General features: G+C 41.0%; 1 protein-coding gene across 3 annotated transcripts in view; it reads left to right on the top strand.

The window, feature by feature from the left end:
* Positions 1-12,961, top strand: part of MARK1 (microtubule affinity regulating kinase 1) — a 106,358-nt gene that overhangs the window by 61,976 nt on the left and 31,421 nt on the right. For all 3 annotated transcript variants that reach the window (XM_039530921.1, XM_039530920.1, XM_039530919.1), the window contains exons 6-9: positions 1,116-1,186; positions 3,419-3,475; positions 9,268-9,504; positions 9,582-9,701. In XM_039530921.1, coding sequence (XP_039386855.1) covers positions 1,116-1,186; positions 3,419-3,475; positions 9,268-9,504; positions 9,582-9,701 — 485 coding nt within the window. The remainder of the gene's footprint in view (positions 1-1,115; positions 1,187-3,418; positions 3,476-9,267; positions 9,505-9,581; positions 9,702-12,961) is intronic.

Genomic DNA, 12,961 nt, shown 5'->3' on the forward strand with positions numbered 1-12,961 from the left:
TTGTGTTATGTCTTGTGTATTGCATGTTGGCTGTCTGCCTCATGGAGTCCCCAATCAGAACTTCAAGGTACAGTTCTGCTGTCAATAAACAGTGTTATGCACAGTAGATTACTTTAATTTACAAATGTTTGTGTAGTTGTTTTTGATGATATACCAGGAGATAATCTGACTTTCATTCTAGCAGAGGCTCAGGCCTTGTGTGTCTCCCATCCTTATACTTACATCAGCAATAGAGAGAGCACCTGCCTCTCATCTTGACTTTGTGTCAGAGCAGTGCAACAGAGGCAAGAAGGTCTGGGAGTTGGGGATAAGAACATGGGACAGCTGGCCAGGCAGACTGAAAAGAAAGCCAGGTGAATTGTGGGAACACAATTGGTACCCATTGAAATCCCTGTTTGGAAGGGAGTGGAGCTTCCACCAACTGGAGATGGCTGTTTGTCATATACCATGGGAGAGAGAGACCACTAGCAATGAGAATCTGAGAGCCATTTGGTGAAGAGCTTTTTGGCCTTAAACTTCTCACAAAATAAAACTGATGTGAAGACATGCAGTGCAAATCTGGTGTCTAAGAAGGTGCCACCCCTTACACCTAGAACCTTATCCCTTTTACATAGTTATTCTTTATTACCCTAACTGCACTTTAAATTGGTCTTTCATTTAATGCCCATTTTAATATAAGAATTTAAAAAACTGAAGTCTTACTAGAAAGGAATCTGTTCTTGTAGGTCTGCAATAACTCTGTTGTCTGAACAGTGAACACAAATACAAGCAGTAAAAAGGAATCTTTCCTGACTGCTTCCCCCTCAAGACTGTGGGCATATTTGAAATGGTTTTAATAAACTGACTAGTCTGTTTTCTGAAACCTGCAGACAGTGTTTTTCCTTGATAAGCCCAGTCAGTAACTTGTGTGGGTGGATTTTTGCACATATATACGTTGAGGTTTTTTGTACATAGAGGATCAGATCCTCTATTGAAGTTGATGGAGCTACAACTGTTAACACTAGCTGAGCATCTGGCCCAAATTCATGGTATATGGGTGTTTTTCTTCTTGATAGTCTGGTATAAATAATAAAACCTGAGCAAGATAACTTATGCTTCATCTTTTTCTGGTTCAGGAGAGGTGTTTGACTACTTAGTTGCACATGGAAGAATGAAAGAAAAGGAGGCACGTGCAAAATTTAGGCAGGTATGAAATTTGTTTCTGTTTACAATATCTTTAATGAACTTGAACTAAAAAATATTTGACTTTTAAAAAAAAAAAAAGTAAAAGTTCATACTTGTAGTGATATATATTAAAGCTAGAATGGAAAAATCCCTCAAGAGGAAAATACCTAGATCCTGAGCATAATTTAAAAATAGAAACAGACTGTTTAAGCTCTTGTTAATCGATATTCTTGAGGAACCAAATTTCTTTCACTATGACTCACTTCAGATTTTATTAACTCGTTGAGTCTCCTGAAATAAACAGATGTTCTTCAGTGAGGTTGTTATATGGTTATATAAACATTTAGTTTACTCATTTATAATATGTCATGTATTTTATTAGGGGTACACTTTTTAAAATACTCTAACATCCTTACTTCTTTCCCGAGTACTAATCTTCATGTATGGTTACTGTCAAGAGGATTAGGGGAAGGTTTTACTTGTGCACATTTGTTTGTTTAGATATAATAAGCTATTTATATAACTTGGTGTTTGATTTTTTCAAAATTAAGATGCAAAATAACCATATAAAGAAACTAACTTAATACCAAATTAACTTACTTGTTGAAGTCTCCTCATGCTAATCTCTTCATTTCATTATAGTTTCTGTAATAGAGAAAATTAAACTTATGTTTTAGCCTTATTTTTTGTCACATGTTCACAACTTCCTCTAAAATTCTCCATTTGGGCTGAAAATATATATGCTTTCTCTCTTCCTAGAAGTAATATTTTTGGGAAACTGAGCAAAGTCCATTCAGTCATTTGAGTAACAGGAGAGCGTATGAGGAGAGAGTCTGAAAGGGGGAAGTCTATATTTATTAAAATTTTAAAAAATCTTCATTACATTCATCTGTGATATACAGTCATTCAAACAGCATTTGCTAGTACTGTATTGAATAAAGTAATTCGACTAGAATGATGCCGCATTCAATGGGCTAAATTAATTTAAAGTGATTCCCTTCATATGTTGATAATTTTCTGTTACTTTGAGGACTGTGTTCTGTATTGAAATCTTTTGCCCTGAAGTTTTGGATGCTTAACCCTAGAAGGATAAATAACATAAAAATACCTTTTACCATTTATGGAGTGTGTTCTCTGGGTTAAAAGATTAATATCAACAAATTAGTAATTTATAATGTGGTAGCTGAATAACATAGGATATAAAAGTTATGGCATATCGTTCACTAAAATAAGAACATAGTGGAAAAGTGTTTAAATGGATATTTCTTCTTTGAGTGATTGTCTTTAAATATTCCATTTTAGGGTGTTTGTGCAGCCCCAACACAGGATATTTGGACCTTTTTGGACTAGCAGTACTTGTTGGCTTGTGCTTACAGCTCAGAGCACTTGTGCAACCCCTGCCTGAGGGTAGAAAAGGTTCAATGTGGGCCAGCCGTCTCTCAGTAACTTCTGACTGTGGCGTAGGCTGAGATGAAATGACTAGCGCTGTCCATTTTGTCTGTGTGTTTGTGTTTTGCATAGGATTAGTTAGTAAATATTTATGTATAATTTAGGAATTATATTTAGTATAGGTTTCATTTGGGTAGCTTTGTTCTTAATTTCTTGACTGCCTAATACTGGGTTCTTAGTCTTCGTTGCTAAGCCAAAATCACCTGGTTTCAAATATTTCCCTTTATGTGGTATTGCCATCCTACTACCAAATGTTTGTTTATTTTGCTTAGGGGAAGGGCATATATTTAGCAAATGTTCAATTTGCTGTTCATTTTCAAAGTGAATACAAAAGTTCAGAGAGGCCAGACTGAAAATGTACTTTCCCCATAAATGCTTGAGGCCAGCCTCAGATCTGGGCTCCCAGGATCCTTCTCTTTGTGAGCAGACCTCCTTCTCTATTAAAAAGAGCGCTGGGTGTTTCTGTGTATTAAAGTTCTGTAGCTCCAAAAACATCAGAAGGGGTAGAAGACTCCATCGTTATAACTCTTTTTATAACCTTGAAGAGGGGCATGAAGGTGCTGGAGCACAGGCTCAGGCTGGTAAGCACTGCTAATCAAAAAAAAAAGTCCCGATCTCCGGCACTGGGGATGCACAAACACCTAAGAGAACATCAGTTGCTGTAAGGATTTTTACACTCCCTGTATGTGAAAATACTTCATTCTCCACTAATGCATACTAGGAGGCAAAATTAAGTAGAAGCTATGAAAAACCCTAATTATATAGGGATTCAAATTAATTCTTATTGAAAATGTTGTTGTTTCAGATTGTATCTGCTGTGCAATACTGTCATCAAAAGTGCATTGTTCATCGTGATCTCAAGGTAGGGTGCTCCTTTTTTTGGTAACATAACTAATTGACAGTATTAGAGCAGGTTCACCTACCTCTCTTTCCATGTTGCTGCCGTTGCTGTAGTATGAGTGCTTCAAACACATTAATGAATTTAGCTTCACAACACCCCCTCAGAGGTGGGAAGCACTATTGTATTCATTCCATACTAGAGGAATCGGGGCACATAGAAATTAAGTGGCTTGCCCAACATCACAAGGAAGCCTGTGACAGAGACACGAAAAGAACCTAGCTCTCCAGAGTCCCTGTTTAGTCCCTTAACCACAAGACCAAAAAATATAGCCAGTGATTAAGGATAGGATTCTGTCATGGAGGACTTTCCGGGACCTCTGTAACTAGCAGCCTCGGGACTGCCAAAGCAGCAACTGGCCAGGGTTATATCAGCCCCTGCTGCACGAGCAGTGGCGGGGCAGGAGCGGCTGCAAGCCGCAGCAGCGCTCTGCTTGTCCTCCCCTTCCTTAGGGATTTTTACTCAAAATACTTGTGACAGAATCGTATCCTTACTAATGATATAAAAATATCTGCAAATTGAAAATGAAAACGCTCATTTTAATGCATATATATTGTACTCATAAATGCTGCCAGCTATCATGGTTTCAAGATTAAGACAATTTATAGTAAAATGCTTAAACTGATCACGTCTTTTAAAAATCTGTAAGCAATGTGGGTTTTTCCATCTGTTCTTCTCCACTCTGTAAGTATTTGGTGATTCAGAGTGATTCACCCTGCAGCGTCTGACTGCTTTCACTCACTGTGCAGCCTTTATTGCTCTTTGTAAATAGTTATTGTCAGCGAGGAAAGTTAGGTTGGTAATTAGGGGAGTGTTTCCTCTTTTTGTCCTCTCTTTTTATTTTCTGTACCTGTTGTAGGGAACTTGTTTCTCTCAGGATCTACCCAGCACAGCATCAGCCTGCTATGGTGAAGCAGAAATTGCCAGTGTTTCAGAATTGCCCCTCCAACGAGGCAGTAATATTTCTTAACTTTGGACACACCAAATGTGTTTCGGGAAGGACATGTTATTGACAGGTGATCAATTTGTAAATCATTCTCAGTGAGGATGCAGAAAGCTAGTGATGCATATCTAAAAATGTTCTTAATGGAAAAATGCATGTATCCTTCCTAAGACCCCAGGATCCCTGATCAATTGTCTGCTCCTGCTCCTTTGGTGTGAACAGTCTTCCTTCTCAACTGGTAACACCTCTAATGACAGAGGGGCAAAGGAGCATTCTTTAAAGGGATGTTAAAGGGAGGAGATCTAGTTCTCCTATACTGGAAACCAGCTCTAAGAAGCATAAATCTTCTGCATTTGTCTGCAAGGTCCCTTTGTGACCCATTTAGACTCTGGTCACTGAGCCCCAGTATTGGTCTCCTCAGACTGAAAAACTTCACCAAGAACTACTTGTACAGCACTGAAGCACACAGTATTGGCATCTTTGGTATCAACCACCCTGGTACCAGTGTCATCGATTCACCTCTTCTTGGCACCTGAGTTCTCAGTACCAAGGAATTATATGGTACTGGGAGATCTGTCTCATCTGCACCAACTCACCACTGTTAGCTAATACTAAGGTTTGCCCCCTCTGGTACCAAGTACTTCACAGACTGGTACTGACTAGAACAGGTGATGAGAGTGTGCCTACTAGGAATCTTGCTTCAGCTCCACTACTTCAGGAGCAGCAGCCCTCAGCTTCTTATGGTAGCAAAGAGGCTTCTCATTCCCTAGGGTCATGATCAATGACTTACATCTTTGAAAGGAAATCCAGGGTTTATTATTGTTAGCTTATCTCCAAAAGACATAGGGATCCTAATTCCTGGTGTCCTCCACCCTGGCCCCCTGGTCCTTATGCTTACCAGCACCTTTAGTAGTACTGGACACATGGGGTTTTCAGTCTACAAGGTGAGCAGCATTTGCATCATGGGCAGGTCTAAAGCTTCATTTCTGCTGTTACAGAGAGTAGCACCCAAAACTATTCAAGAACCTTCATTACTGGTGAGCATCTGTATCATGGCTCTGATGTAGAGCTTCAGACGGAGGATCTTAATGTACCATCTCCTGATGAGGTGGTTCTTCCATAAGCATCCTCAAACTTGATGACTACAAATCCTTCCAAGAACTGCTCTGAATGGAGACAAACATGCTGGAGGTACTGGTAGAAGTGGTCCAGGAGAGGTCTCATAAGCTCCTGGGCATCCTGTACACCCCTAGGCCAAGTTGTCTAAGGAATGCCTTTAATTGAAGACCTTTTGGATCCTGCTAAACTGCTCTGGCAAACACCAGCCTTGAGAGTTCCTACATGAAAAAGTGCAGAGCATTGGTACCAGGTCCTGTCTTCTGGATTTGAGCTGCTTTACTCACATACTACTCTAGGATCCCTTGTGGTATCTGCAGTCTACAAAAGATGGACACAAGGGCCCTTTGAAAATTATCCCCTGGGACAGGAGCCCAGAAAATTAATATTTTTGGATGTAAAAGCTACTCATCGGCAAGCTTGCAGATGAGAATCCCCAACTATCAATTGCTGTTGGCAAAATGACTTTCTGAATTATGAAAACATTGCAGCATTCACCGGCAAGATCCTGCAGGACTGCAGAGAGGAATGTAAATAGCTGATTACTGAAGGAAAGCATGTTATATGCACTTCCCTCCAAGCAGAGCTTGATGCTTTGGATGTGGGAGTTAGGTCTATGGCAACCTCAGCTGACATGGACAGTCATCCTAGCTACAAGTGTCTGGTGTTCCTAAGGAGGTACAGGTTACCAGAGAAGACTGGCCTTTTGAAGGATGTGAGTTGAATACAAAGACTGAGGCCTTAATCTTTGGAAAATATTCTCATGCAATGCTAAGGTCTTTGGGAATTTATACTTGCAACGTAACTTTAGTGGCGCTCCACCCTCTAGGCCTACAAAATGTGCTTTCCCATTGCTTTAGGAGAAAACCTGCAAGCAGTCTTGAATACTCTGTGAAGGACTTCACATTCAAGAACTGTTTGTCAATTGGAATCAACAGTCTACAGATCTGTTAGCGATGTTGCACAAGAAATGTCAAAACTTCTGCTTGAGAGGAGGCCTTGATCCAGGGTCTCTAAGCATCTGATCTCTCTCTAATGTTCCTCCTTGTCTTATGATACTTTTTATACCCATTTCCTTTCTGATTATTGATCAACAAACTACAGTTTTTGGCCTAGTAGAAGAACAGCAAATATCAGTGTATTTCTGTATTGTGGTTTCCTGAAGCATTTCCGGAAATTTTTCTTTGCTTTGAACTGCTACATAAAGTATGTTATTGCTTTGCATAGTGGAACTAAGCAGAGTAAAGCAAATAGCAGTATATTGGCTTTTTATTAGGAGTACCTGATTCTGCTGAAATATAAAAAGTCCGAGGAATGAAAAACAGACTTTAGCAGCCCTTTGTTACAAAACAGGTCCCTCAGGGTGCATCCAGCTACAGTATGAGTAAATCAGCCATGCTTTTCAGATGGTAACTCTGTGTTAAGAGAGAGCGAAATCATCCTCTCTCTTGGATGTAATTTTGGACTACAATTTATGACTAATTTGTAGTTTGAATGTGTTTTTTCTGAAACTTGACTCCTATTGCAAACTGTACTGTACTTCCATGGCATGGGAATTGAAACTTTACAAGCCAGAGAAAAAAACATCTTGAGACATGCCCTCCTCTCTAGTTATTCCTATATTTACCAAGAGCTGTTGAAGGGGGAAGAAAGAGAAGCTTTGAGCTAGGTAATAAATCTGCTACACGTCATCTCCACATGTGTGAACATGGATAGTCACGATGGCAGTATGCTGCAGTATAGGACTGCAATGCATTGGTCATTGGTTATAGGGCTGTCTCTTGCTTGTGCAAAAAAAACAAACTAAAGGAATCAGCAGTAAAGGATTATCCAATAAAGAGAGAGAGGAGTTTGTTATAACTTTTTAACGTATAATGATCATAGCCTGAGGTGAACAAACAAAGGCTGACCTGTTTATAACCGAGGATATGTTGGTTAAAGTTAACAGGAAGCATCCTCAGGTTATAATGAAATTGCTTGACGAGTCCAGGTTTAAGGCTACAAAAATGGTCTATCAAATTGTTTAAAGGTAGTTTTAAAAAAGTTAACATAAGCAAGAATTTTTTCTCTCCTTGTGTATTTCCTTCCCCTACTCCCACTTTTCATCATCTTTCTTCAATCCACCTAATTACTTCCTACAGGTTAGCAAAGGTTCATCTCTCCAAAATAACTCAGTATTATTTTTAACTGGTTTCCAAACAAATTAGAAGGGAGAATCGGGGATTCTCCCAGTGTGAATAATGTAAAGGCAAATAGACACCGATTTATGTGCCAAGAGCCTTGCTGGACTGTAGTTGGAAGGAATGAAGAGGAAGGCACATCTTGGTTCACTTTGATTTTAAAAGAACTCAATGGGGTTCAGGGCAAGCGATACTGAGGTCCTGGAGAATGAGCCAAAGGGGTGGGATTAACACGAAAAACATCAAACAACCGGTTCATTGAGAAATAACAGTACAGTAATTAGGCAAATCACACTTCCAGAATTGGCGCACACGGATGAAAGTAATTTAAAGGACTTACTCAGGAGTCCTGAGCAGGGGGCGGGGCCTCAACTGGAGGGGTGGGGCCTCAGCCAGAAGGGGCGGGGCCTTTAGAGCCCCAAGCCCTTTAAATCGAGATTTAGAGGGCCCTGGGGTGTGGTAGCGGTGGCTGGTAGCCCCGGTCCCTTTAAGTTACTGTCGGAGCTACCAGCTGCAGAGGCGCCTGGGAGCCCCGGGGCTCGGGGGCCATTTAAAGGGCCCGGGGTTCTGGTCACCACTACTGCAGCGGAGCCCTGGTCCCTTTAAATTGCCAATGGAGCACCGGGGGTCCCGGCTTCCACCACTATCCCAGGGCTCTGGCAGCAGGGCTCAGGCGGCAATTTAAAGGGCCCCCGGGGTGGTAGCAGCAGCCGGAGCCATGGGCCCTTTAAATTGCCACCCAAGTCCTGCTGCTGCTACCCCAGGGCTCCAGCAGTGGGGCTCAGGCGGCAATTTAAAGGGCCCAGGGCTCCGCTGCCGCTACCGCCCCATGCCCTTTAAGTCACTGCCTGAGCCCTGCTCCCGGAGCCCTGGGGTAGCAGCAGCGGGGCTCCTGCGGTGATTTAAAGGGCCAGGGGCTCCCAGCTGCAGCTACTGCAGGGGAGTGCCGGGCCCTTTAAATCGCTGCCGGAGCCTCAGGGGTCCTGGCCACCTCTGCTACCCAGGGGCTCCAGCAGCGGGGCTCTGGCAGCAATTTAAAGGACCTGGGGCTCCAGCCACTACTGGGTGCCCCAGGCCCTTTAAATTGCTGCCTGGGGAAGCCATTCCGGTACGCCCATACCCATGGCAACGTGCCTGGGACTCAATTTATATCCTTTGGAAGCAAACCGGCTAAGTCTTCTAGGCCAAAGCTTTCAATTTAGAAGCACTAGATTGCTTTTGAATCCACAGTCAACTAGTTTTAACTGCAGTCTAGCTTTATACACTGTAAATTATTGTCTGAACAATAAATCCTTTGAATTTAACTTTATTTGCACCTCCAAAATTGGACTCCAGATATTTTAAATATCAATATTGTAAGTAGTGAATTAACAGGGTTTGTTTCCTTTGTTCTCTAATGTCAAACTGAGTATTTTGGAAAATGTAACTTTTCTTCTCAAAAGTGATGCACACTTATATGTTGATCTTTATTGTGATGTATACATTTGGTCATTTTTCTTTCAATATTTTTCTCTTAGGCAGAAAACCTTCTACTTGATGCAGACATGAACATTAAAATTGCAGATTTTGGTTTTAGTAATGAATTTACAATTGGTAACAAACTAGACACTTTTTGTGGAAGCCCACCCTATGCTGCTCCTGAACTTTTTCAAGGAAAGAAATATGATGGCCCAGAGGTGGATGTATGGAGTCTTGGAGTTATTCTTTACACACTAGTCAGTGGCTCCTTGCCATTCGATGGTCAGAATTTAAAGGTAGAGTTGAAATTTGACATCTCAATTTCAATTTGCTAACTTTTCAGCGTCAAGAATATTTTTTCTTTTCTATTTAGGAACTGAGGGAGCGAGTATTACGGGGAAAGTACCGTATTCCATTCTATATGTCCACAGACTGTGAAAATCTACTGAAAAAACTATTGGTGCTGAATCCAATAAAACGAGGGAGCTTAGAAGTAAGTAATTTCTGAAATTATCTTCACAGCAAGAATGAACTACTTACTCCAATAACCAGACAGGACATTGTTTTTGAAAGAAAGATCCCACTTTATTTCTGTTGTAGAGGCTTGCAGTTCCTAGGATTGTCAGGAAGCATTGCAGAGGGCAGTGCAGTTTGAATATGAGACAAGGCCATGGAGTCTTTCCCTTTCTTAACTTTTGGCCGATCAAAGGACTGTCACTTTAAGAGCATTACAAAGTGCAAACTGCTTCTATTTGACTTCTTGCAAATGGTTAAACATGGAGCTAGTTCAAAAAAATGTGGCAAGCAGAATAGGGTTGTTGTAAATGGCTGTTTTGGGGAACATTTTTTTGGTTGAGGTAAAACAAAAAGCAGTGTGAAGCAATGCCCCAAGAGTTCTTACCATGACTTCAAATTGCCAGCCTACTGCCTGGAGGGTGGAGGCAAGATGAATAGCTCTGACTATAATGGGAAATGAGCTTTCATTTGTCTGGTGTCATAAACACAAATATTGAAAGCTGTTACAATGGTAAACTTGATAGTTGTTAGCTAGTTTTGCTTAATCTCGTTTTCTCTCCTAATTTCCTGGGCATTAATAATTTTATTTTTTGGTAACCAAGAAATAATACTACTAGTTCTGTCCTGTCCTTCAGCTAAAAATCTATTTGATGAGAATTCACACTGAATTGAGTCATACTGTTTTGTCTGTAAAAATGTATGCCAGATTTACCAGGAGTGGGGAAATCTGGTTTTAAGCAGTTATTTAACAGTTTTGTAAGGTGTTTCAAAATGTACAATTTAGTCAAGTAGTTTAATGTAAAATGCTGTTTCCTGCAACAGCATATGATTGCTGATTTGGCTCCAGAGATGTAGTATATTACACCAAATATTTTTTGTGTATAGATTTAGACCACAAATCTAATTGCCGTTTTATATTGCTTTTGGAGATCTGTGGCAAAGAAAGATTTGATAATGCCTATCCAGTATCCGAAATAAAAAGTACAACGGAGGTGCATTAGTCACTAGTGACCTTTATTTTATCTTCATGTGTTTGCTTTCCTAGCAGGGGATGGTGTTCCAGAGCATTCATCCCATTTAAGCAGTTCTTTCTTTCCAGTGTAATAGTTTGAGCTTTCTTGCATGCCTGGCTAGGAAGCATATTCATAGCGAGCTGTGCTTGTAAACAGCTTTTTCTTTCAAGCTGGGCTTCCTTTGTGATTTGTCACAAGTATTTTTCATTTCAGAATAACTGTTGTGTTCAATAGTTGGATGGAAGCTGGGTAATGGTGTTTTCTGATTGGTTGATTGTAATAAATTACATTATATTCCTGCTTAGAGAATACATTGATAAGAGCTTAGTCCACTGCAAGAAGCTGAAAGACTGACTTCAGAATGAATGGCTTCTTCCAGCCTTCCATTTATAAGTTTCTTCTCGTAAAGAGATTCAGGTCTAGCCCTTGAGACTAAAGATTCTTGGAAACCCTGGAGGCATAACTTGGCTCCTCAGTGTTTGAGTATGACAATCATCTACTCCTATTCTTTGAAACCCATCATTGTCCCTGTAGAGTGTTGCTGATGGCAGCCATACAGGAGCCTGCTTTTCTAGGGTAGAAAATGGGTTACTGCCAAATATCTGCAAAAAGGGAGTGAATAAACAGAGTCTGAGGCACTCTTGAAATGAAACACTGGGCGAGAATCCATCCTCTAATTTGAAGGAGAGCACCATCACAAAAATGCATTTTATTAGTGAGATATGAAGTATTATTTGGGGTGAAAAGTTTAGGGTACATGGCTTGGAAATAAATATTTTATATATCTGCCTGAGTGTTGCTTCTAGTCCTCTTCAGCATGTTAGCTATAGGGACAAAATCAACTTAAAATTCACATTTCCATCAGAAAATGCTGCCCTTGTTACTGTTACAATTAATATATATGGTTATTGGAACTGGAAAAGATTCGAGAATATTTTTCTCTTTTTAGTTTGTGTGTTTTGACAGTATTTTGCTTAGTCAGCTTCACTCTTTTGTTACTGGTCATTTGTTATTTCTGAGCCATGCACTAGCATGACACTCTCATGCTGCTCTGGTAAGAGATCCAGTGTGTGTTTTGTTTTGTTTTTTCACCAAGAGGGTGTTTACCAGGAACAGCAGCAGCAAAATTGGAACTGAAGAAACAGCACCTTAAGTAGTAGGCTTAGCCCTTGGGCTGGTATGTGTTATGTAAATACTATAAACCTTGTTTGTGTAGGCCTTTTCCATATGAACAGGGAAACATTTTAAAAGTAGGAAAATGTTGTTTTACAATCACAAATGTTGATGGGATATATAGGGCAGTGTTTCTCTCACGTGGCCATCAGGGGCTTTTCTTGCAGCCATAGCCTCCTGGGGGGAGGGCAAAGTAGAGTCCTCTCCCCCTCTCTGTTGCTCCTGGATGCTGGGGCCAGCAGCAAGGGTTGTGCCCTGCCCCCCTCTGGAGACACCTGGGGCACAACACTGGAGGAGCAGGCAGCTAGTGAGTTCCCCACCTACCCAGGGGTGGTGAAGCTCAGGCTTTGGGCTTCAGCCCTGGGGTGGAGGGGCAGCAGGCTCTGGCCACATGGCTTCAGGCTCTAGCTCCCCACTGCCTCCCCATCTCCCCTGGCCCCCACTGCCTCCCCCAACCCTGCAGCCAGGGCTTAATTTGTCCCCAGGCTTGCCAGGGCTGAGTAAGTCTGCTGTGAAAAGTGATACTTGTATGTTTGCTAATATCATTTTTCACAACAGACATACTAGCTAGCAATAAATAAACAAACAATGATTTGGACATGTACATGTGCATATGTATTTGGTTTTCCTAAAGCTAATCAAGTATTTTAGGAAAAAGTGTGAGAGCGGCCACCAGCAAGAGTTGGTGGCTGCACTCTGAGGCCACCAAAAAAATTGTCCTGAGAACCCCTGATTTAGGGGCAGGTACAGTACCAGAAACTACTTGGGACTTCTTTAAATTGACAAGATTTCAAGTTCAAAAGAAATGAGAAGTAGGGAAATTGCAACAGGGCAGGTTTACAGTTACGAAGAATAACAAAATGGATGTTTTTGAGACTAACAAGTCTCAAACCAAGCCAGAACATTACTAGATCGTCTTCCCTAAGACTTCAGGCATGGTGCATTGCACCAGCATCTAGCCAGTTCACATGTAGTTTGGGTTGATAATCAGATTTTAAAATATCCTGACCAAAGCTGTTGCTGTACAATTAGCTGACCAAAAGCCAGACTG

This window comes from Mauremys reevesii, linkage group 3 (assembly GCF_016161935.1).
Source record: "Mauremys reevesii isolate NIE-2019 linkage group 3, ASM1616193v1, whole genome shotgun sequence".
Lineage (NCBI taxonomy): Eukaryota > Metazoa > Chordata > Testudines > Geoemydidae > Mauremys > Mauremys reevesii.